This window comes from Sebastes umbrosus, chromosome 24 (assembly GCF_015220745.1).
Source record: "Sebastes umbrosus isolate fSebUmb1 chromosome 24, fSebUmb1.pri, whole genome shotgun sequence".
Classification (NCBI taxonomy): domain Eukaryota; kingdom Metazoa; phylum Chordata; class Actinopteri; order Perciformes; family Sebastidae; genus Sebastes; species Sebastes umbrosus.
The window spans coordinates 9,374,133-9,399,957 of record NC_051292.1 but is presented as its reverse complement, the minus strand read 5'-3'; the positions used below and the strand labels follow the sequence as shown (position 1 = coordinate 9,399,957).

The window sequence follows — 25,825 nt, the reverse complement described above, 5'->3', positions numbered from 1 at the left end:
AAGTATGATATTTATTACGATTAATAAATAATAGGGTTTCACAGTCATCATAACACGTCCTTATCTTTTTTTTTTTGTGGTATTTTCCTACACGGACTCAAATAAGCGCAACACCCACGGTTTCCTAGCAACCAATCAACAACCATGGCAAAATTTGTGCTTGCTGGTAAAAAGTTTGTTTTTACACATTTTACACTTATATCTTACACTTATTATTTCTAATTCTGATTTTTAACACCTACAGGTAAAACAGATTGTCCACATTTCGCCAAAGCGGAACTGTTAGCAGACAGTTTGCAGGGATCTCTGCCAAACTTCAGCATCCATAAGATCTCCATCCTCCCACATGAGTGGAAGGTAATAATCTTGTTTTAAAACTCATTAAACATTAGCATATTCTTTGTGTAATTAACTATTTGTCACCTCAATGTGACCTCTCACTGACAGGACTGGCTGGAGGTCACCTGCAAGAGAAATGGATGGACACACGAGCAGTCCCCTTTGGTTTGGAGGGAGCTGGTGGACCAAGGTGGGAAAGAGATGCTCTTAGGAGGCTTCAGTGACTTCCTAGAGCATTGTCAGGTAGGCTTAGTAGGTTTCTTTAATCTAAATCACTTTTTCAATTTTCAAAATCACATTTTTTTTCATTAACAATGTCTTAATTCTTTTTTTTGTTATACAAACATCAGCATTATTACGCAATATATTCAATACAGGATTTACTTTAACAAACATAACATCCCCCACACACCCACCCGTTCTCTCTTAACTTTTCCCTTTCTCACAGGGCCAAAATCAATCATTATTCACAGTATCAATCATACAATTAAACAGTTAAATGGCACCTCTAACAAAATGAATATATAGAAAAGAAATAATAAATAAAATAAAAAGATTTTCAAAAACAAGAATTCATTCCCTTCTGAAGGTCTACCGCTATTGTGAATTATTTTATCTTAATTATTCCTCCTGTAGAAGCTCTCCAATATCATTAAATGATTTCCATATTTCCTCATAAACACCCAGTTTGTTTTTCAAGGTATATGTTATTCTCTCCATTGACATACATTGTGCCATATTTTTAATCCAAGCGCCCATTGCAGGTGCATCGGATTTCTTCCAGTTAAAAGCAATCATTCGTTTTGCCTGCAATATAGCAAAATCAATACATTTACATTCATTGGTTCTCAGATTGAGATCTGATGGGTACAAATGTAGCAATATGATTTTGGGATCTAGTGGAATGTTTTGTTGATTTTATTGATCACCTCCCTCCAGAATTTCTTAATTTTGTCACACTCCCAAATGCAATGTATAAGTGTTCCTTGAGCCTCATTACATTTGAAGCAAGTGTCAGGTATATTACTGTTATATTTATTCAATTTGACAGGGGTTATATAAGTCTGCATCAACCAGTCAAAATCACTTCTAAACTTTCATACCTGCCAATTTCTGTAATCAATGTTTGTGTAGGACTACTACAACATCACATCAGACATGCCTACGGATATGATGCTGAGTGTTGCAGCAGAGAATCGGGAAACCAAGATGAATGTTATTGCAGAGGAGCAGCATCGTGCCAGTCTCATCAAACCCTTTCACATATGGATCAGCAGGTAGGTTAGTGTGAAATACTCAAAGAAAAATATATATATATTTTTAATATTTATACCTTTTCCTTTCCAGTGCTCTCAGCCCAACCTGCCACTTCCTGATCCCCAATCTGCTCTCTGCTGAGGTGTTCCCCAACATTTCCGCGATCAGCCTCCACCTACTGGACCTGGAGGTGTACAAGGAGGAGTTGCAGTGGCTGAGGATGGAGACGGAGGACCTGGCGCTCCGTCTGCTCCATCAAGTATGCAGTTTTTTAGGATCATTTTCAGGGAGAAAAATAAAGCCATCTAACTATATTTATTCACAGGTGACCATTCACACAGATCTGAAACAGGCCTTCCAAGAAGCAGATGTCATTCTACTGCTGGATGAGAGGTACTCTGATGACACTGACGGAGAGGATGAAGAGGAAATGAAGAAGAAAAAGGTGAAGTGGATCTCAGACAGGTACAGAGTGTATGGACAACTGATTGACACAAGAGCCAAAAAGGAGGTGAAGGTGATTGTGTCTGGTGACTCATTAGTCAACCTGAGATGCTCACTTCTTCTGGAAAACGCGCGCTCCATCGACAGCCACCAATTTGTCGCCATGGCAACTCAGCTGGAGAATGAAGCCAAAGCCATCATTGCGAAGAAGCTGAAAGTGAGGACTCCAGGTAGGTAATTCTCTCTCTCCGCGTGTATTCCCATTGCATTTTAGCATTTTCACGCAATATGGTCGCTCCCTTCTTCTGCTCTAGATATTACAGATGTCATTGTGTGGGGAAACATCAGTGGTAGTTTCTACATTGACCTGCAGATGGCGAAGGTTTTCAACTATGATGGGGCAATCAAAGGACCACCTTTTTTTTCCCAACCAGCCAAAAACCTTCTCTATGAAAGGTTTGTTACAATAAAAAAAAAGGATTTCAATAAGTCTTAGTGTGCTTTAAACACTACATTAATGGCTTATCTATTTCTATTGGTTAACTCGACCCACATGGCACTTTGCAGGCTAAACAAACGCAACACGATAAGGTCAAATATCAAATTACAAAACTGCCAACCCAGCTGTGATTTCAGGATGTGCCAATGTTGATTGCACAGTACATCTGACTGCTCTGACCCAAAACATCCTGGGATATGCCAAAGAAGCCAATAATCTCGTTCTCTCTTCCAGGAAATGGTTGGAAACAGACTTTCAAGACTTGGTATGTTGTCAGCGTGCAGCTGTGGCTTCAAAGACCTGCCGAGCAGCTGCCATGTCGGTCGCCAATGGGATCCTCGCTGTCCTAAAAGCTTGGAATGGCATCTGTAGTCCAGATGAGGTCTTCTCTATGGGTGTACTTTGCCCAGGTGAGGACACAACCTGACATCAGATATTGATTTTGGCCGATCTAGCTGGTGTTGAAATGCGTTTGTCTTTGGTTACTTGCAGGCTACTACAATCTCCCGGATGGCATCGTCCTCTCAATCCCAGTAACGTTCACAGACGGTAAATGGTCGGCGCTGTTTGACGTGACTGTTGGAGACGAGCTGAAGAAGAGACTTCAGCTTTCTGCAAGTGAACTAACGCAGGTATGTCAAGTTAGAAAGATAACAAGGGATGTCGCACAACACACATTTCTAAGATACTAACAGATGTGTTTCTCTTTCCAGGAAAAGGAACTCGGATCAGAAAATGTTCATTTGCATATCGACAACACAGACTGAAAACACAGACTGAAAACACATGATAAAAGTTGGTTAAAATGATAAAAAGGAAATAATCCAGATACATTTCAGTATACATCATAAGTTTGTTTCAGTTTGTTCTTTTATTCTCTTACTGTCACATGTGGTGTTGCACTTTTATTTTTACCAGTTTAATGACAATAAATCTTTTCCGCTTTGTGAAACTCGTCCATAGCTGTTATATTTTTAAGATGTAAAAGATCAAACTGAGTACTTTATGGAAAAAGGAGAAATTAGAAAATATATTCCTTTTTTTTTTTTTTTTTTTTTTTTTTTTTTTAAATTGTACAGTTCAGTAAGTGCCTTTTTTTTTTTTATAGTTCAAGAAGCGTAAGCATAAAACACACTACTACCATACATAAACTAGTCTGTTAATATCCTTCTCTAGATGTTATCACTTGCCACCCATTTTCCATTTTCAGTTCTTAAAAATGAAGACACATCAAATCTTTTTCTTTCCCTTGTTGGTAATTAAATATGAAACAAACTGCATTTAATGGGCTCTTTTAACCTGTAACATTCAAATTTTTTTTTCTCACAAATTGTGCAGTACTTTGTCAGTTGACAAGGAGAACTTGAACAGGGTGCTGTTTTTACATGCAGAATATACACGTTTCTTTTTTTTCTTTTAAGCATTTCTACACTATACACAAGGAGGCGTCGACTGAAAAAAAAAAGGAAAGGTTAGTACAAATACAGTGCACTACGACAAGTCGGGAAATGGACACATATTCTGCAATGTTATATATTCAATTTGTACAACCCACCCCTGAGATTCGGATGCTGAGTGGTTTACAAAAGCAAAAAACCGGCCTCTTTCTACAGTCGAGCACAGTGCTAGATTTTCTTTTTGTCACGCCAAAAGTTGCCCGCAAATCCCCAGCGGCGGCCAGATCCATAATGTGTCATTAAACTTTTAAATCCCTCCGAAAACAGAAACTCCAGTAAAAGTAACACTCCTTTGAAAATTGACCTCAAATATTGATCATGGTAAATACATGCGTGATGCATGGCATGCATGGACGGACTTAGCGTGGCACAAAGGAGGTTATTTGGTAAATATACATATCCCAGTGATGACTATACAGGTAACAAATAGTTGGATATAGACCTATCCAACAAGAGGCGCGAGTCTTTCAACAAGAATAAATTCAATTATATATGGGACGACTTCATTTGGATGTGTGAAATTAAATCTGCATATATTCATAAAAATGAGGCATCAATTCACAGAGAGGAGATTCAGGAACATTTCTTTTTTTATCTTGCCACATCAAAGTCACTTATGTGTAGGGGGGTAAAGATCTACTACCTGTCAACATCCAACAATGTCAAAGATTTAAGTTTCCATTTCCAGGCAACAAGTGAAAGACCACTAATGACTGAATGCTTCTGTCAAAACTGGAACCTTGGAGACTTCTGAGGTAAAGGATAACGTGAAGGATAATACTATAAGTCTAACTCTGGGAATACGCAATTACATTTTAAACCCCCGGACGTCCACGGCGTCATCATTAAAACAATTATCATACAATCATTATGGGCAACAGAGGGGATTCAATTTACCTCTGCTTAACAATAAAGTTTCATCGACTGACCGTTAAATTAAATAATCTATAGCATATATTAATAGTTATATAATCCGACATTTCAACTCTGCATAACACCATCTAGATAAACATCTGAACGAAAACAAGGTGGGGCGGTTAAGAGAGTTGACGAGGGACTGAATATGGACAGGTTTTCACTGCGCAGCCTGCTGATTTATCAAGCCAATTTCAATGTTAGATGACCAAGTAGATATAAAAATGCTTTGCAAACCCGTGACAATCATGATATAACTGTTAACCCAAGCCACTTCTGCCCTGAGCCTGCTCTCGTTGATACTATCAGGCCAGCAGGCCACAAAGAAACTACTGCAAATGGGTACCGAAGGCTGAACAGACCCTTGTGAAGAGAGACTAGGAAAGCAGAACGCGCCGAGTAATCTCAACCATATGCCACACAATCGCTAACCAACAGTATTAAACGCCAAACTCTTTGATAAATGTTTCGTATATAGCAGTAATTATGGGTATAATGTAGGTCTAAAGTACAAACAAAAACAAAACAGATGGGGGGGAGGCAACAGGGAAGCTATGACTGTTGTTGATGTTGAGGAGACGGAGGAGACGGAGGAGACGGAGGTGTCTCTGGAGCTGCTGAGGCTCCTCCCGCCGCCTGTCTTTCAGAGATGAGGTCCAGCCCCTCATCAAACTGCTCCAGTTCACTTTGGTCCAGAAGCTCAAAGTCCTCTTCCTCGGTCGGAACTAGTGTGTCGTCAGGCATCTCCTCGCCGGTGCCGCTTTCTGCCGTAATCGCCTCATCCGGGTCCTCGTCAGCCCCCAAGGAGCCTATTGTAGTGTTAGCAGTGGTGTCGGTGGGTGGGTCGGAGGTCTCCAGAGCGCCCGGTGGAGTTTCGGTGGGAAGGAACTCGGCCAGGGTGGGCTCCTCGCTGGCCTCGCTGGAGCGCAGCAGGGCTGACAGAGTGTTCTGCACCACAGCGGAGATGGCCGTGGTCACTATCTCCTCGCTCAACGCCTCCAAGGACTGCTGTGTACCCTGGGTCGCCGCAGCTTCCTTCTCCTCTCCCTCCTGCGTCCCCGCTTCGTCCCCAGCGCTCGGCACAGGCGCCGCGCCCCCCTCATTCCCAGGTGGTCGTCCGTGTCCGTTGAAGTGTGTGTTCACAAAGTGGAGCGGGGATGCCAGGTGCTGGATAAGGAGGCTGCAGGGGCTCAGCGGTTCCCCTTCCGATTGAGCGCCGGCCTGGGCTCCGTCACCCTGGCCGGCGCCTCGCAGAGGGAAGTGGAGCAGCTTTTGATCGATGGACGGGAACTCCTCAACTGAGGGGAACTCGGGGAGATCCCGCATGTAGGCCTCCTCTGGGTCGCTGTGTAAACTCTGCTGGTCCATATCTGTAGTAGAGATGAGACAGCAAAAGGGATAAGGGATGACGTATGACGAGCTAAAATACTAACTCATTTCCAGGTTATAGAAAACTACTTGGTGCACAGAACCAGAGAAGCATGACAATGGTTAAAAAAATAAATCAGCATGTACACTTTCACACTGTTTTGAATTCCTTAGAACTTCCTCCCAAGCAAAAAAAAACAACTTTTGTTTAGGCCTAAATTCAAGTGCGACGTTGATATGGCCGATCGTTTACCTTCAGAGACGTCAGTGAGTTGAGGAGTGGTCGCTCTGGACACCGAGAACCCTCCGCTCTCCAAGATAGATGCCTCCTCATCTGACAACTCGGAGTCTGTGATGGCCATCGCCAGAGCCGTGGTCTTCGCATCCACCTGACCAACAAAAACCACAGCGTTACATCACTGCTAAAAACACAACATGTATCATTGTCTCTTTCTGAATCGCACTTTTAACTACTTGGAGTTGGGCCTATGTGGCAGTGTAATGCTGGTTGGGTTTTAAGGTGTGTCTCCATACCGTCGGGGCGAAACAGGACAGCTCTTCCTCACTCTCACTCTCCGTTTCAGCTCTTGGCTCGTCCCCCTCTTCCATCTCCTTCTTCACCTCTGTTAAAAACACACATGCACACTTTTAAAAAAATGTCAGCCTGGAAAAGAAAATGCATGTGAACAAATGACAGTATGCTTGTAACATCCTGTTATACTGGGAGGTAGGTATGGGGATCTATGTACAAATGTAACCAGAGGAACTTACAATCACACTTCCCTGATATTCGACACTGTTCTATTTACACAATTATGAAACACGTGGTATTACAATGAGGTTTGTTATCAGTGAGAGGGTCAAGAAAGGCGATCTACATTGATTCAAGCTCCTTATGTTACACTTCCTTCTTGCCTGTATTAATACAAACACAAGCGTGTGTTTTAATAGCTGCAGGGTTTGAATGCACACAAGTTAAACCTGAATGTATAGCCTGAAAGGTGTCACAGTAGCACTCACTCCTCTTGTCGTGCTTGCGGTGCTCGGTCTCTCCCTTCATGCTGTAGTCCAGTTTCATCATGATCGGCTCCAAGCCCGTGTACATCCTCTGGATCAGCTCGTGGTACACCACCAGCGGCCACAACAGCACGCTCAAGACTGAACAGGTGCACAGAAAAAAAAACAAAGACGACTTAAAAACGTCCCTTTTTCTTCACAATATCGAAGTAAGATGTTGCAAATGCACGCAAAATAGGCTGATTTTTGTAGCGAGGATCAATTTATGTGATCTATGAATGAGGTAAGCAGTTAGTGTGATAAATATCCACTTGCTACAAAATATTAAAATACAAGCACGACCTATTAGATTGACATTAAATCTCTATAAACCGATATTTGCATCTGGTATCGGAAGGGTTTTGGTTTCCGTTTGTAGTCCGAGGAGTAAACTCCAACTCCATTCTCATGTCTAAAGTTGCTCATCGGACTGTAAACAATGCTTGGCACAAAGACGAAAATGTAATTACTCCATTAACTGCTATCATTACTTATTATCACACATCCTCTGTTTGTCAGAACAAGCACACAATCCTATTTAAATTCAGGGCTTAGCACAACAGTTTTTTGTTTTTTTAATGCCAATTAGGCAAGAGGTGACTCACCAATAATATAGGAGATCATGATTCCTGGTACATAATGCCCAACCACGGCAAGTACAAAACAGCCACTGCACATCATCACACAGAACTGGGAAACAGAACAAGCAAGAGAAATTAGGCTATTAAATCATACAAGCTGCACTGGGGTACAAGATGAGGAAGTGAACATCTCTGCAGCTGTGTTTGTGTATGATAAAAGAGACTCGCAAACTGCAGCACCTGCCGAGATCAGACAGATTGCATCGTGCCTTGTAGATTCTCACACTTAACAATTGCGTTCACTGTGAATTTGCATTTAACTAAAACATTTAGGGGTGTCTGAAATATGTGACACTACTCCTGTCAATTCCTTTCCTCGTGTGTCAATGTGGCAAAGTGCCGTACCTTGCCGTGGTTCTGCCGTTTGTACTGCAGCGTCTCCTGCAGATACAGGCAGTAGGTCAGGTAGCTTTCAGCCAGGTGGTGGCTGAGCTCAGGAATACTGAGCATACGCTGCTCCACACTCATTGTGTCACTGTATGCAAACAAGAACAAACAAACAGGAAGAGAGGACACTTTGTAAAGAACAAAAATCTGTACTTAAAGTGCATCAGGCTGTAATTAAATGCTTGCAGAGACTCCATGTTAATGTAATGATGGTGGAGATGCACACAAGTGCAACAGACTAAACTAGTTCTGATGATATGGTGTCGCATGTGACGGAAATGCCATAAACATAAAGACAGACTTCACACTGTTCGGATTTAACCGATGCTCTTATTTAGAATTAGTTCAGGATGTGTAGATATAAGGGTTAGTGTCATAAAGAAAACTAGATTACAAGTAATCTGTTTATCATGTACACACTACATACCTTTGTTCAGGGGGAGCCTCTGCAGGTTGAACTGCCGTGGGAGAAAAACACACAATTAGCAGCAGATCATGAATAAAAAAGGTGTTTTATCAAATAAGTTTTTTAAGATTAATGTACATATTACTGGACTCTAACTGTTGTGTTGTTCCTGTATGTTTCTTTGATGTGGTGTTGTAAGGAAATGACAAGGGGGAGGAATAAGAGTGTGAGATTTCCATCAGGTATCTGATGCATAAGAACATTACGCTGATTTTTGCAGTAATTTTATGATCTTGCAGTCACATTTTTGCTTGAGAATAATACTTTTGAAGCAGACACAGTGAACACACTGGAATAGTCGTAAGCAGGCTTCTCCATCCTGTGAAGGTACTGTGTTCCACAAATGTTAACACACTTGCTTGGACAATGAGTGACAAAGCCTGAGGGCCAGATTTCAAATCACATAAAGGCCTGGATCTTACCGGTAATGCTGGGTAACTTGGGCTTCCATCTCTCCAGCAGCATGAGTCCCAGCAGGGACACACTCAACAGGAACAGAGGCCGCAGGGAGGTGGATGACAGGAACCTGTGGAGACACATAAACAGCCTACCGTTTGGCTTATGTCCAACACATACTCTGCACACACAAAACTCACTTCTGGCTGTGGCAGGTGAAAATTTCAGGTCACCTGCCACAGTGGCAGACAGGTTTTCCTTATATTCAGAAATATTATTTTTAAAAAGCAATTCTAAAGCCTAAATTAAATATATGGTAACACTTCATTTTATAGGTTCACAAATTTCACTGTAATTAAGTGATAATTAGCAAGTAACCTATTTGAAATTTCTTTGGAATTACTGCCAAATTACCCCAATATTTACCTATACATTTATTGAAAATGACTTTATTATAAACATTATTTAATAATTATATTCCGCTATTTCTCCATAGCCGGCAATTTATTTAATACATTTCCAGGAAAAGAATACAGAGTTAATTGATCTGCTTTATTTCCATGTCTGCTGATAAATAGATAACGATTAGCAAATAACTTATTTTAAATTTCTTTAAAAACTCCCTGAATCATGACATCAGCTACTAGGTTACATTTGTGTAGACAATAAGTAACACAATGGTGAGATCTGTGCCTGATCAGAAGTGTCTTCTATTAGTTTTCCACCTCACATCAAGAGCAGCGCCTCAGGGCCCTATTTTAACGATATATACTATTTTAGCATATAATTATTAAATCATGTTTATGATATTTTTTTGATACATTTTGAGGTAAATATTTGGGGTAATTTGTCAGTAATTCCAAAGAAATTTCAAATAGGTAACTTGCTAATTATCACCTAATTACCATGAAATTTGCGGACCTGTAAAATGAAATGTTAGTAAATATAGTCATGCATTAAGTTTACATGATATATTCCATTATTCTACAGTCTGGTACCACTGACTCAGTGTTTACAGTTTTAAAGTATTCTACATATAGATTTCAGAAGTGGCTGGTAGAAATGTTCAGTGACCTGCCGCAGTGGCAGGTGAGGAAAAAGGTTAATTGCATTCCTTGTAATGATTCAGGGAGGTTTTTTAAAGAAATTCTTATTATAATTATATTATTATTAAATAATGTTTATTATAAAGAAATAAATGTATAGGTAAATATTTGGGTAATTTGGCAGTAATTCCAAAGAAATTTCACATAGGTTACTTGCTAATTAATAATATATTATTATATACATAATATAATTAATAATCTATTTACCAGCAGACATGGAAATAAAGCATATCTATTCACTTTGTATTCTTTTCCTGGAAATGTATTAAATGAATTACCAGCTATTGAGAAATAGTGGAATATAATTATTAAATCATATTTATAATAAAGTAATAAATAACAGTAATTCCAAAGAAATTTCAAATAGGTTACTTGCTAATTATCACCTAATAACCATTAAATTTGTGGTCCTGTAAAATGAAGTGTTACCATATATTTAATTTAGGAATTGCTTTTTAAAAATAATAATTCTTAATATAAGGAAAACCTGTCTCCATGGTGGCAGGTGACCTGAAATGTTCACCTGCCACAGCCAACATTTACCCTGTATATTTGTCAGGTGACAGGTGTTAATTTCATTCCCTGACTATGTGTATTTATTATTTGGAAGTGAGTTTATAATTGGAATATAATTACTAAATAATCTTTATAATAAAGTTATTTTCAATAAATTTAAAAGGTAAATATTGGGGTAATTTGGCAGTAATTCCAAAGAAGTTTCAAATAGGTTACTTGTTAATTATCACCTAATAAACATTAAATTTGTGGACCTGTAAAATGAAGTGTTATATATTTAATTTAGGAATTGCTTTTTAAAAATAATATTTCTTAATATAAGGAACACCTGATCTGACATTTTCACCTGCCACAGTTCAACATTTACCTTGTATTATCTGTCAGGTGACAGGTGTTCATTTCATTCCCTGACTATGTGTATTTATTATTTGGAAGTGAGTTTATAATTGGAATATAAATATTAAATAATGTTTATAATAAAGTTATTTTCAATAAATTTAAAAGGTAAATATTGTATATTATATTGGCAGTAATTCCAAAGAAGTTTCAAATAGGTTACTTGTTAATTATCACCTAATAACCATTAAATTTGTGGACCTGTAAAATGAAGTGTTATATATTTAATTTAGGAATTGCTTTTTAAAAATAATATTTCTTAATATAAGGAACACCTGATCTGAAATGTTCACCTGCCACAGCCAACATTTACCCTGTATATTTGTCAGGTGACAGGTGTTCATTTCATTCCCTGACTATGTGTATTTATTATTTGGAAGTGAGTTTATAATTGGAATATAATTATTAAATAATCTTTATAATAAAGTTATTTTCAATAAATTTAAAAGGTAAATATTGGGGTAATTTGGCAGTAATTCCAAAGAAGTTTCAAATAGGTTACTTGCTAATTATCACCTAATAAACATTAAATTTGTGGACCTGTAAAATGAAGTGTTATATATTTAATTTAGGAATTGCTTTTTAAAAATAATATTTCTTAATATAAGGAACACCTGATCTGACATTTTCACCTGCCACAGCCAACATTTACCCTGTATATTTGTCAGGTGACAGGTGTTGATTTCATTCCCTGACTATGTGTATTTATTATTTGGAAGTGAGTTTATAATTGGAATATAATTATTAAATAATGTTTATAATAAAGTTATTTTCAATAAATTTAAAAGGTAAATATTGTATATTATATTGGCAGTAATTCCAAAGAAGTTTCAAATAGGTTACTTGTTAATTATCACCTAATAACCATTAAATTTGTGGACCTGTAAAATGAAGTATTATATATTTAATTATATTATATATATAATATATATATATTATAAATAATATTTCTTAATATAAGGAACACCTGATCTGACATTTTCACCTGCCACAGTCAACTTGTATTATCTGTCAGGTGACAGGTGTTCATTGCATTCCCTGTTTACAGTCACAGCACCTCTTGTTAGTTGTCTGTGTGACTGACTGGGTTAACAAGGCCTGGGCCACAAGCAGCATGACATGAGTGTTAAGATTAAACACAATAACATAACATAACAGGTGTAAAAACTCACAATAACTCTGTTTTCTGTAGTTTGTCCTGATAGTGTTTAAGAGATGAAGCCACATTTGCTGTGCTGGAACATTAAGTTTAAGGTTGTCATGGTAGCCACGTTAGCATTAGGATAAAGGTGGGATTAGCTGGTGTATCTTGACATTCACTCACTGTTTGTTAGCCAGTAAAGTTATTTAATGAAACCATAAAGATGTGTGAGAAAGAGAGGGTTAAAAAGGTGTTTTGTTTTACCAGAATAGTGTGTTGAGAGTGAGAGCCACAGAGATGCTGTAGAGCGGCCTCTCCCACACCAGCAGCCTCTGCAGCCGCAGCAGCAGCGGCTCGTACTGAGATAACCAGCCCTGCAGACACTCCTTCAGACGGACCAGCTCCGGGTCCTGGTCCTGGTCTCCGCTGACCTGCTCCGACGACCCGGCCGGGAACAGAGAGTCCAGGCCGACCGAGGAGGAGGAGGTGACCGAGGGAACCGAGGGGCGTCTACTGGCCTCCTCTCCGCTCGCCATGTTTCCCCCTTTACTTTTGTTATGTTGTTTTGGGTATCACGGGGTTTATAAGGAGGGAGCGTCAAGCGAGACGGACTTAATAAGACGTTGCGCTTCCGGTTTGGACTTTTCAAAATAAAACATATCTCAACAGGAAATAGTTGTTTATAATAATGTAATTTCAGATACATTTTGAGGTAAATATTGGGGTAATTTGGTAGTAAATAGTAATTAGTAAATATAGTCATGGATTAATCTATCTATTTACCAGCAGACATGAAAATAAAGCATACCAATTCACTTTGTATTCTTTTCCTGGAAATGTATTAAATAAATTACCAGCTATTGAGAAATAGCAGATATATAATTATTAAATAATGTTTATAATAAAGAAATAAATGTATAGGTAATTTGGCAGTAATTCCAAAGAAATTTCACATAGGTTACTTGCTAATTAATAATATATAATTTTATATTATATACATAATATAATTAATAATCTATTTACCAGCAGACATGGAAATAAAGCATACCAATTCACTTTGTATTCTTTTCCTGGAAATGTATTAAATAAATTACCAGCTATTGAGAAATAGCAGAATATAATTATTAAATCATGTTTATAATAAAGAAATAAATGTATAGGTAAATATTGGGGTAATTTGGCAGTAATTCCAAAGAAATTTCACATAGGTTACTTGCTAATTAATAATATATAATTTTATATTATATACATAATGTAATTAATAATCTATTTACCAGCAGACATGGAAATAAAGCATACCAATTCACTTTGTATTCTTTTCCTGGAAATGTATTAAATAAATTACCAGCTATTGAGAAATAGCAGAATATAATTATTAAATAATGTTTATAATAAAGAAATAAATGTATAGGTAAATATTGGGGTAATTTGGCAGAAATTTCAAAGAAATTTCACATAGGTTACTTGCTAATCATCACCTAATTAACACGAAATTTGTGGACCTGTAAAAGTGTTATAACATATTTCATTTAGACTTTAGAATTGTATTTTAAACATGTATATAGCAAAAATGTTTAAAAGAGATTTATTTGGTTAATAAAAAAATACAACTTTTTGAAAATTAAAGGTAATGAAAATTATAATTTGGAAATTATCATCATGTCTAATTACCTTTTGATATGTTTAGATATATTTTCTTTTCTTCTGTACTGTTTTATGTATTTAATTGTTTTTATTGGATTATTTTCCACTGTTTGGGTAAGTTTTTCCTGCAAATTTTGTGTACTTCTTGTTGTTGTTTAACTTTTGTTGTATTTTTAAAATTATGTTAGTTTAGTTTCTTCCTTTTTTGTTATAGTTTTTTCTCCTGGGGTTGGGAGGCGGTCCTTTGTATTAGCCTGTGGGTTCTTGACCTCTCCTGCCACTTTTTTTTTTTTTTTTCATTGATTGGAATTTTTGCAGTTTTATATATGTGCAAATAAATAAATAAAATAAAAAAGGTGTTTTTGTTACACATACCTACATGTCTAATATGTATTTTTTTAAACAAAATGTATTGAATTTTACATATAGACATATATACACATATACACATACAGACAGACTAACAATACTAATAATTAAATTATACAATGAAATGTTTAGTCCGAATTTCAAAGAAAGAGAGACATGACATTTCATGTATTTCACTTATCTAACAAAGAAAACAAATACAATAAAAGAAATACCTCAAAGAAGAAGAACAACAACAACAAAAAACACACACAACAATTTCAACAACAGCACTCAGCAACACACAGCACCTACATGTCTAATATAAGGATTTCATTAAAACTCCAGAGATTTTATATCCGGTGCGCTTATTTTACTTTGAAGGCAAAATTGATTTCCGGCTTTATTATTCACACGTCACGGATGACGAACAAGAAAAATAGTCACGTGTTTCCTTGTTTACTGTAAAGAGAGAATAGGGTTAAAGAAAGCCCAAGTGTACCACCGTGTGGTTAGACACAGGCCAGCAAGCCTAGTCTAATATGATATTATTATATTATATATTACCATACTACTACTACTACTGCTACTATTCCATCATATACAAAGATAGACGACACAAATATATTCACTTTGTGTCATCTATCTTTGTACAGTGAATATCTTTGTCATCTATCTTTGTACAGTGAATATCTTTGTCATCTATCTTTGTGCAGTGAATATCTTTGTGTCATCTATCTTTGTACAGTGAATATCTTTGTGTCATCTATCTTTGTACAGTAAATATCTTTGTGTCATCTATCTTTGTACAGTAAATATCTTTGTCATCTATCTTTGTGCAGTGAATATCTTTGTGTCATCTATCTTTGTACAGTAAATATCTTTGTCATCTATCTTTGTGCAGTGAATATCTTTGTCATCTATCTTTGTACAGTGAATATCTTTGTGTCATCTATCTTTGTACAGTAAATATCTTTGTCATCTATCTTTGTGCAGTGAATATCTTTGTGTCATCTATCTTTGTACAGTAAATATCTTTGTGTCACATATCTTTGTGCAGTGAATATCTTTGTCACATATCTTTGTGCAGTGAATATCTTTGTCATCTATCTTTGTACAGTGAATATCTTTGTGTCATCTATCTTTGTACAGTGAATATCTTTGTGTCATCTATCTTTGTACAGTGAATATCTTTGTCATCTATCTTTGTACAGTGAATATCTTTGTGTCATTTATCTTTGTACAGTGAATATCTTTGTCATCTATCTTTGTGCAGTGAATATCTTTGTGTCACATATCTTTGTACAGTGAATATCTTTGTGTCATCTATCTTTGTACAGTGAATATCTTTGTGTCACATATCTTTGTACAGTGAATATCTTTGTGTCATCTATCTTTGTACGGTGAATATCTTTGTGTCATCTATCTTTGTACAGTGAATATCTTTGTCACATATCTTTGTACAGTAAATATCTTTGTGTCATCTATCTTTGTACAGTGAATATCTTTGTCACATATCTTTGTACAGTGAATATCTTTGTGTCACATATCTTTGTACAGTGAATATCTTTGTCATCTATCTTTGTACAGTGAATATCTTTGTCACATATCTTTGTACAGTAAATATCTTTGTCATCTATCTTTGTACAGTGAATATCTTTGTGTCACATATCTTTGTACAGTGAATATCTTTGTGTCATCTATCTTTGTACAGTGAATATCTTTGTGTCATATCTTTGTAAATATGCCAATCTCCCCCCACACCCCACTGTAAAAAGATATTTGACACAAAGATATTCACTGTACAAAGATATGTGAAACAAAGATATTCAATGTAGAAAGATCTTCTAGTACTGCACCTGCTATTACTGATCATTTCTATTGTATATATTTTTAGTAGGACTATAGCTTATGTATTTAATACACATTATACATATACTGCATTTATCCAGGAAATACCACACACCAGCAAGTTTTGATATAAATGTTTAACACAGAAATATACAGTATTGAGTAAACACATATTGATCAATTTGATCAAATGCAGCCACATTGTGCTGGAGACCTATAGAGATTAATTACAGCATCAAGGTCAGCTCACTGTCATTATTGTTACTTGAACACAGCACATAGATAGGGTGACCAGGTGTCCCACTAGACTGTGAAACTACTTATAAGTTAATAAGGTCACGGAACACAGATCCCGGAAGACATCTTAATGGGGGTATTTTTCTTCCTCTCGTTTCAGTCACACGTTGATTTCTGAAAGACATAAACTAAAGCTACGATTATTCTACTCAACAACTATCATGATTATCCTAAAAAGAGGCAACAGAGGCCTACCTGGGCTGGGTTACATGGCCATGACGCAAGTCTACACAGGTGGTAAAGGGGGAAAAGGTTGACCCTGTGTGTCCTCTGGTGCTAGGACAGAAGAGCATCAATACCTGCAGGGGTTAAGACCATGGCCTGCAGCAGGTCAGACAGAGAGATGATGCCCTTCACAACGTCAGCCCTGTCCACCAGGACCAGCCGATGGACCTGGGGTAAGGAGGAAAATGATAGAATGTTCTTTCCCAGATTTGAAGATTTTATAAGATATATTCGAAACTCTTTTGAATAAAATATCTACCTCAGCGCTGACTATACGGTCTATGATGGTTTCCAAGGTTTCATCAGGGTAGCACTTGATCACTCCCTCAACAAAACATGAGCGCCTGCGAGCGGCCTCCTGCATAGGCATGTCCAGATTGTTGTAAGTCTTCTGGGCTGCTAGATTCTGTAACAAACACAGATTACCGCAAGTGTCTGAGCAGCAAACAATGCTATGACATGCAAGGATAATAAACTGTGAGACTTAGTACTTACAATCACATCAAATCTTGAGTAGAGTGACATCACTTTGCCTGAAAAAACAAAATGTTGGATGCAGTAATATCAGTACTTTCTTCAATGTATTAACAGGTAAACTGTAATACCCATCAATACTAATACATACAGCTCTATAATGTAAAATCTTTAACAGCATACCTTGTTCGTCCACCACAGGTAGTGCAGACACCCGCCTGTCCACAAAAATGGAGAGGGCGTCGAAAAGTGTTGCCGTTTGCTGAACGGTGGCGATGTTCCTGAAAGTTCCGATCCCAAACTCCTGGATCGGCCTTCCAATGAATGCAGGCTTGGGAACTTTTTCCCCCTGAAAACACCACAGTAGAAGAACATTAATGCGTGCAAACATACAAATTAAATGTAAGCAAACCACATTTTTAACACCTGCTTGCTCACAAATATATGGAGGAACTTGAGGATTCTTTTGTGGGTGAGAATGTGCAAGACATTTCCAGACTCTGGATCGATGACTGGCAGCCTGTGGATCTTATATTTAAGTAAGGAATAGATGGCATCAAAGAGGCTAAGAGGAAAGAGTAGAAGTCAGTTGACTACAAATAATATAAAATAATAAGATTACATGTGAGAGTGTTGTGTGTGTTCACCTGGCCTCGGGAGAAATACTAATGAGGAAGTGATTGGAACACTGTAAGTGGACATCTAGACAGAAGAAGAGACATAATGTTAATTCACAGAGATGTGTGCAGAGAAATAATATCACTGATCCGTGTTGGTTATTTACTTTGAAATGAATCACCTCGCCATGTTTCAATCTTGTGGTTCTCCAGCTCGTACATTTGAACCTTTGGAGGGAAACCCAAACGTCAAGATATGAGTCAATAATTACACATATCAAGTAGGTCAAATCAAATATTGCAACCCTGCAAAAACCTCCTGTCAAGTGTTGGGAGTTTCATACTGTGTTGTACTGCCAGCACTGAGGTAGCTCACATCTTAAATAATCAGATACACATTTCTTTATGATTATATGTGGCTTATAATAATAAAAAAAAGTGGTGTCAAATAATAATTTATGATATCCATTAGGGCTCACCACAGGGGACTTGTAATAGCAGTGGAGGATGTTGATGAAATCCGTAATAGTCAGCATACCTGTGAGTGAAAAGGTTCCCATTATTACAATTCATCGGCCAATACTTCACTCTGACTCTTCCATTAGTCCTTCGTCTTACCCACAAATCTCTGTAACTTGCTGTCCCATAAAGGCGCAGCCCTCAAACCATTTGCCACCAGTGCAAAAAAGGCTGTTTTCACCTTTGGAAGTCATAAATTCACACAGTCAAGAGGATTTACAAGCAAAAAAAAACAACAGATTCAAGTTTCTATGCACATTTCTTACTTGCAGTGTGGTATCAAATATGACCAGTTTACAGCTGGTTGGAATGGCGTCATAGCAGGTGTGGCTTTTCATGAAATTCATGTAGATTGTGGCATCAGCTTCTGTGAGGGAATCACACATTACAATAGCTGATCACACTATCTGACAGACACACACACACCTACAAACACATGGCTACAAAACATGCATGAACAGCACAGATCCATATACTCACATGTGTACATATAACCCTATTTATAAAGATTACTATAAGCGTACCTTTTTTCTTTACGTCCTGCTTCTTTTCTGGGAGTGACACCTGCAACAGAGCGAGCGAAACATTCTCCACATGACATTGTCTGAATAGTTTGAAATCCACAAGGCTGCTCGGTTCCAATAATGGTCTGCAAACACTCGTCTTCTAGTTAAACTCAACCAAAAAGTAACACTTCACCTGCGAGGGAGGCTCCATAATTTCTGTTGTGTGTCCATGAAAAAGTTGATTTCAAAGCAGGAAAGTGCTGGTGACTCCGCTCCCGTTTGTTACCCTTTCCCACAAAGCAGCTGGGTCTATATTAAGAGCTCTCAAGTGGTATATGTCATGCCAGGGGTGCAGGGGAGGTGTAAAGAGAAGCTGGCACAGACTCAGGAGGGAGGGTTACTCAAGATCTGCTCTCCGTCCCTTTAAAACACACTTGTGTTGCCTTCATGTTTTGTTTAAAGGCTTTCCTTTAAAAACACTTACTGCCATCTGAGATCACATGAATTTGCCACCATTTATTGGCTGCGGCGGGGTGGATCTTCTGGCGCCCGAATTTATCCTCGAAGCTGTGTTACAAATGATTTATCAAGGCCTGCTAAATTTAAATGGCATGAAATCCTGGCCTATAAAGAGTAAATGTCAAGGCTTCATACGGTCTTTCCGAGAGCTTTAACATACATATTGTTGGCCGTCAACTTGTGACAGTAGTGTGTTTGATATGATTCTCCTGGGTTCCACGCTACGTTGTTGACACAAACAATAATTAACAAATGTTGAAAGAATTGCATCCTTTATTAGCTCTTGGTTTTTTTTTCTACAGATTTGTACAATATTTGCATTTTACACCATGTACAAAATTAAAGGACTTCGTGCTGTATCAAATTCAGATGCTCAGAGCCATTTGTCAAAGGTTCACTTACAAAGTAAATGTCCTAAGGGACCATGTGTAACTGTACATGAAAATTAATCCTCTGGTGTTTAAAAGATACACATGACAGTGCTGTAATAATGGAGTGAAACGTGTCCCTGTGGCAGTGAAAATGGAGCCAGATGTGCAAATTCCAGACCGCATCAACAAAGAAACACTGCAGTTAGCCTGTAACAAGTGATATTAAAAAATGTTCGCTTCGAAAACACCCCCCAGAAACCAATTAGAAATTGCATGAAACCCCAAGAGTCCATCCTTTTTTTTTATAAAGACCTTCTTCCCCCTTGGAGAATGGGAAACGTATAGGTTAATCTCTTAAATTTGGCTACATTACCCTGTTACAGAGAAGTGGCTTTAACGTTATGTGACATCCTGTTGCCACACAAAAGAAAATGAGACACACTTTTGGAGCTATAAATGAGCAGAATAAGAGGAGTTGATGTTGTTACACTGAGGTATGGAGACGTCGTCTGCGTTCAAACTGTCCCATTTCCTTTCTTTGATCTTTTCTCCTGAATAAAGGGGAACGTTTACAAAGACAGGAGACAATTTGTTTCACAAACAGTAACAAAAAGATGGTGTACAAAATCAGTGCTTTGCTGCATATGTGTGACCAATGTCTGATGTAAAGCTCAACATGCATAAATGAAAAATTAACCAAGCAAATATGGATAAGCCAAAATGAAGTAGACAAAGTAAACTGGTTTAGTCCCTTCTTCTCACAGAGCCCCATCATTTAAAACAACAACGTACTGTGAAATTCAACGTTCAGATATGCTGTGAAACCTCCACACACCAACCACCAACTTGCCATGTAGCAAGCAGCTTTAATATTATATAATAACCCCAAAACACACTCATCACAAAGGCCTTACATCGCCATCACCCGACAGGTCTGTACTTTCAAACAATAAATGTGTGTAGCAAAACGGTTTGGTTGCAGCCAAGAAAAAAACATATCAACTTATCTTCAAATTCCTTGTGATGATCTCTGCATTTAAAACAATTTGCAGAGCATTAACTGAACACTATGGCATTTTATTTATGGCGAATGTATTCTGCAGTGCTGAGCTATAAATGAACTTCCAAACTTTCACCCGGTCTGTGTCTAAAAGTAAATAAAAACATGACTTGAAGCAGTTGATGGGTCATGAAAATAATGTTGGTTTCACTTCCAGAGTCCATTACCACAGGTTGACAGCAGTGGAGTTTGCCAGTCACTAGCCAGGCATGAGCAGAGGTTGGGCTTTGTCGACAGGTAACATAGCCTCTGGATGGCAGGGTCCCAGCTGTATAGGGGGAAACCCCCCGAGGCGAGAGTTCAGACTTGGTTCCGCCCCTCCAAGCAGGCTGGAGGCCAGCCACGGTGCATGACGTTGATGATTATCAAGGGGACCATGAGTGAAGGGTGTTGAGGCGTTTCTAAGCCCGCACTGAAGAGGAGGGAGCGATGCGAGACAGCGAGGACAGAAGAAGGAGACGGGAGACCAGGTTTGGGGAGCTTCCATATCAGAATCCGTTTCAGGATGTATGTGACCCATTGAGGCGAGGAGGGAGCCCCAGAGACACAATATCGATGTCTGTGAGGAAGCCGACGGGAGACTTTGTATGTGTTCCTGGCTGATTCCGAGTGCACCGGTCTGACGGTTCACACTCTTGTTGGCCAGAACACAACAAGGGACGCGTGGGGCTGCAGGAGGAGCTTCTGTATTTAGGTTGGAGGTCTGAAGGTCCGGGCTAATCTCAGCTGGAGGTGGGAGCAGGGACTGGCCGCTTCTGGAGAGACTGAGCTGGTGCAGCACAGCGCTGGTGGCAATAAGGCCAGCCACACTGGTCAGATAGACTAAGCCGAGCATACAGGATACCTGGAAATAAAAGGAGGACAAATCTGATGAGTCGGATGATTTGACAACGGAGACGCGAGTGACGGCTGACTTGACTGCACAGTTCAGTTACAAATGGAGAAAAAATGCAACTGAAATATTCAACGCATATAAAGATCCTCTTGGCTCCATTCAGCTAAAATTCCCTTCTTACCTTGGTAAAGTGCTGGTAGATGGCTGTGAGGGCTTGACTCCACGCTGATTGCTCCAGTAGCACACAGAGGTCGGTGTAGGTGAACCAGCCGCGTTTCATCCCCTGCCGCTCTGCAATGCTGGGGACATAGAGGCCACAGTCAGGAACACTCTTTTCACACACACTGGTTATGCCACTACAGTGGTGATAAAGACACTATTTTAGTACAATGTGTAAGCTTTACCTGGTTTCCAGTTGACTTAGTATATCAAATAAGTCATTTGGCTCTGTGAAGAGGCTCCACTCCTAAAGATATAGGACACAATGGTTGGGACAAAGAACTTGAACCGAACGTGCAAGTAAGCACAAAATCCCATGCAGATGCACACACTTACAATGGCATTCAAGAAGTTCATCTCCAGATTATTGACCGTTTTGACGTCCAACTTCCCAGCCGCTCCCCACTCATCGTTGAAAACCTCTTCTTCCTCTCCTTCGTCATACAGGTACTTGCTGGCAACCATCTAATTCAAAGAGATCGGTGTGTATGTCAATGTAATATCATTATACTCACTTTATCAATTGGAGAAAACAGCAGTATAGGACCCAACAGCCTGGAAACAAACTCCATTCTATATTGAGCGGTGGCCATGCCAGAAATAACACTAAGACATTTGGAATGACCTTTGAACCTAACACACACATACCATGGAGATCAGGAAGAGGTCAGAGGAGGAGATCTTTTGTAGGTATTCAGGGTTTCTATGTCGGAGCCTTTCTATGTAAACTAGAGCCAGCATCATGGCACATGGAGAGATGCAAGCCTCCCTGAAGCAAAAAAAAAAGATAAAAAAAGATCAGTTTTAGATGTATGACTGGCAGTGCTATGTTTAGTTCTATGGCTGCAGCAGTACGTGTATTCGTACCCGGACCCCAAAAAACGAGTTACATACCAAACCATGAATTTTGTATACCGTCGACCCCCTTATTTTGTTCCTATAACAATGTATAATCTACACATAGAGTAGATACAAAGTACAAACCTGGAAACATGAGCGGCATACTTCTTCTGAAGCTTTCGTATTGGGCTTGGGGCAGACTTCTGGAATATTTCGACGGCGATATCTGGAATCACAAAAAGTGAAAAGACAAAAGTGAACTTGTGTGCAATCACAATCTATGTGGCAACTGGCACATCCAGTATTTCCTGTGTAGGTGCCTCGGGGGGAGCTTAGTTCCCTGTACTAGTTTAAAAGCTCATATTTCACTCACCTGTTACAGGACAAGAGAGGGCATCTAAAGAAACATCTTTGTCCAGGCCATAGTACAGTCGCTTTCTCACTCGATCAGTCAACCTCTGGTGTCCAGGAAGAAACTGTAAAAAAAACAATAACACTAACGTTAGCTAAGTTATATAAATTGTAGTTTTGGGGAACTAACGTTAGCTAAGTTGAAACGCAGTATGTAAAACACCACCTTTCCTACAAACATTCATAAAATTTGAGTTCTCCAAAAACGTTTTGTGAGGATTGCAACTCGATCAGTCAACATCTCCTCTGCTCCTCTATTTCAGAAACTCCAGGATCTTACTATTTATGATATCAATATTTCTCACATATGTGTTTTTATTTATAAGATACTTTCTGGTGAAGGGAATATTCCTGAGCAGTTCAAGACCTCTTTTAAAACCAATTCACAGGTCCATTTTTACTCAACCCATCAATCTCTAGATCTTCATCCTCCTAAATTCCTCACTAGTGAAAATTATGGAGTAGCTTTTCACATCTATCAATAAACTGTTCATCTGTCAAATGTTTCAAAAGTCGCTTAAAGGGTCATTTAATTGCTGTCTTGTAATTGCTTTTCCCCATGTATCTGTTTTTATCTTTTTCCCACTCACAATGTTGTGTCCCACTTGTCTTTTTTGATATATTTACTGTATTGTTATTGTTGTTATTATATATATATCTTGTCCTAATTGTTTGCTATCACTATTATGTAGTCATATTATTTATTTATATTAATCTTGTCTTTAGGTGGAGGCTTCAGATAAGCCCAGTTGTTTTTTTTGCCTCTTCCTGCACTGTATATTATTCTTTTTTTGTTATGTTGTATAGTCTTAAATTGTGCAAAATAAATAAACAATAAACTATATAAACTTTAGTTTTGGGGAACTAACCATTAGCTAGGTTGAAACACTAACATTACCTGCAAACAAAGCAATACACTTCACACTAACACGCACATGCTTTCATAACCTGGGTTGATCATTGACAACAACAACAATTGACGTTACATATAATGCCATACTGTGACGTCATCACGTAGGCTAAGCTAACACTAAGCTAACACTTGGCCTTTAGCTTTGTACTAGCGTCATGAGATAGAAACGTGTTTTTAAATGTCTGATTTATAAACGACAAATTGTTTAGCTTGAACTAGAAACACTAATGAATGTAAAGATAACGTAGCTTGGTCGTAGCGGACAATATTAACTCAACCAACTGACACATTAACGACCAGCTAACTAGCTAATGCTAACTGGCTTAGCTTAGCTTCCGTAGCTTGTTGACCTTATCGTGGTTCGTTACTCTGCAACGTACCGTGAACTCCTGGAAGTCCGAGAACTGAAAGGTCTTCTCGTTAAATAAGGCGTCGAAATCCATATTTACTATAGATTAAACATTAGTCCGCTGAGAGAAGAAGAGACGACTGTTTGGTCTGACTAGTAACTACACGCCCTGACACAAGGACTAGAGAAGGAGGATGGTACATCGGTTTTGGGATGAGGGGTATGACGCATGCGCAGTTTAACTGAAGCTTTTACTGCGCATGTGTTATACCCCATAGCATGTGACACGTTGATGACGCGTGACTCATCCTCCTTCAATAGGCCTTGCCCTGACCTGGGACACTTCTATTATTTTTTCTTTTTCTTTTTATTTCTTTTTCTTGTTTTTTTTATTTTTATATATGTGTGTATGTACATATCATACCCTTTTTTCTCCCTTTCTTCCTTTTCCTCATAACAAAACAAAATAAAATGAAATATGGATAAAACAAAATGGAGAGAAAAATAAATTAAATAAATTAAAAAATTTAAAATAAAAATAAATAAATAAACAAAGAAAAATAAATAAACAAACAAATAAATAAATAAAACAAAACAAAACAAGAACACAGCACTAACTGGAGATGACCTGTGTATTCAAAAACACGAGTGTTCACTGCCCTCCAGTGGTCACAGGCAGGAACTGCATCATATCATTTTTCAAGGTCGCACCATTTCAGACTTTAGTAGGAATAATACAGATTTCAATAAAGACTATATTCTTAGAGGAATCAATAAGACATTTATATGTTTATAATATTATCTGTATTTCTAATGTATGCTTTGTTATGAAACAATAGAAAAGCCCTGCATCATGTAATGTACTAAGAAAGTGTACTTTTCCCATAATATATTAATATGGCTGCATTGATGCTATCTTGACAAATTTAAATACACAGGTCAAGTTAGCAACTGGCCATTTTTAATCAACCAGTTGTTTAACCTGAATAATGTATATGTTATTTAAGCATTAGCAGTTCCTGAGTCTACCTCTGTGTTGATGCTAGATGTTGATCTGTGTGTATATACTGTATATAATCACAAGTGTTTGCTGCTTTTAATTGAACTTTAAATAAACTTAATCTTATACTATCTTTGTTTTCTGCTGTTATTTATAATTTTAAATGTTTGTTATTATTATTATTTGTTATTTAATGTCATGATGATGTATTTGCCGTATATAAAGGATTTTCTCTGTTCCTCAAATATGCTATCCAAAAAACTCGCCTTGCTTTGCTTTTTTTTAAAACTGCTAAAATGTGAAGTGACTGGTTGGCACAATCAAATGGTTCAGTTTAGTTTATGGTTAAGATTCGGCCTAATGAACGTCCAGGAATATTCACAATATTGCAGTAAAAACCTGACGTCATTGTGTAAATCTTAATAATCTGGACATCCAGCTTT

At 38.0% G+C, this 25,825-nt stretch overlaps 4 protein-coding genes across 5 annotated transcripts; 1 reads left to right on the top strand and 3 right to left on the bottom strand.

The window, feature by feature from the left end:
- Positions 1-23: 23 nt before the first annotated feature.
- mdh1b (malate dehydrogenase 1B, NAD (soluble)) lies at positions 24-3,494 on the top strand. The gene is made up of 10 exons (XM_037761532.1): positions 24-166; positions 245-357; positions 448-582; positions 1,474-1,616; positions 1,687-1,855; positions 1,922-2,270; positions 2,355-2,496; positions 2,774-2,949; positions 3,032-3,171; positions 3,253-3,494. The coding sequence occupies exons 1-10, from the start codon at positions 145-147 to the stop codon at positions 3,304-3,306; spliced, it is 1,443 nt and encodes a 480-aa protein (XP_037617460.1). The 5' UTR covers positions 24-144; the 3' UTR covers positions 3,307-3,494.
- A 282-nt stretch (positions 3,495-3,776) lies between these two features.
- retreg2 (reticulophagy regulator family member 2) lies at positions 3,777-12,978 on the bottom strand. Its single transcript, XM_037761531.1, has 9 exons — positions 12,649-12,978; positions 9,252-9,355; positions 8,791-8,821; positions 8,322-8,451; positions 7,941-8,025; positions 7,300-7,437; positions 6,814-6,902; positions 6,533-6,668; positions 3,777-6,281 (listed from the first exon to the last, which is right to left on the bottom strand). Exons 1-9 carry the CDS (start codon positions 12,918-12,920, stop codon positions 5,464-5,466), a joined length of 1,803 nt encoding a protein of 600 aa, XP_037617459.1. The 5' UTR covers positions 12,921-12,978; the 3' UTR covers positions 3,777-5,463.
- A 3,296-nt stretch (positions 12,979-16,274) lies between these two features.
- prkag3a (protein kinase, AMP-activated, gamma 3a non-catalytic subunit) lies at positions 16,275-19,366 on the bottom strand. Of its 2 annotated transcripts, none has more exons than XM_037762145.1 (13): positions 19,059-19,366; positions 18,884-18,923; positions 18,626-18,726; positions 18,459-18,540; positions 18,320-18,378; positions 18,008-18,068; positions 17,871-17,925; positions 17,662-17,788; positions 17,407-17,572; positions 17,245-17,282; positions 17,009-17,155; positions 16,720-16,917; positions 16,275-16,638 (listed from the first exon to the last, which is right to left on the bottom strand). In XM_037762145.1, the coding sequence occupies exons 1-12, from the start codon at positions 19,074-19,076 to the stop codon at positions 16,801-16,803; spliced, it is 1,011 nt and encodes a 336-aa protein (XP_037618073.1). In that variant the 5' UTR covers positions 19,077-19,366; the 3' UTR covers positions 16,275-16,638; positions 16,720-16,800. The 2 variants fall into 2 exon arrangements, with proteins under 2 accessions (XP_037618073.1, XP_037618074.1); XM_037762146.1 differs by having other exon boundaries at positions 16,276-16,638; positions 18,023-18,068.
- A 273-nt stretch (positions 19,367-19,639) lies between these two features.
- cnppd1 (cyclin Pas1/PHO80 domain containing 1) lies at positions 19,640-24,641 on the bottom strand. The gene is made up of 8 exons (XM_037762158.1): positions 24,414-24,641; positions 23,083-23,185; positions 22,854-22,935; positions 22,518-22,638; positions 22,206-22,334; positions 22,055-22,116; positions 21,832-21,949; positions 19,640-21,659 (listed from the first exon to the last, which is right to left on the bottom strand). Exons 1-8 carry the CDS (start codon positions 24,474-24,476, stop codon positions 21,015-21,017), a joined length of 1,323 nt encoding a protein of 440 aa, XP_037618086.1. The 5' UTR covers positions 24,477-24,641; the 3' UTR covers positions 19,640-21,014.
- Between the last annotated feature and the right edge of the window lie 1,184 nt (positions 24,642-25,825).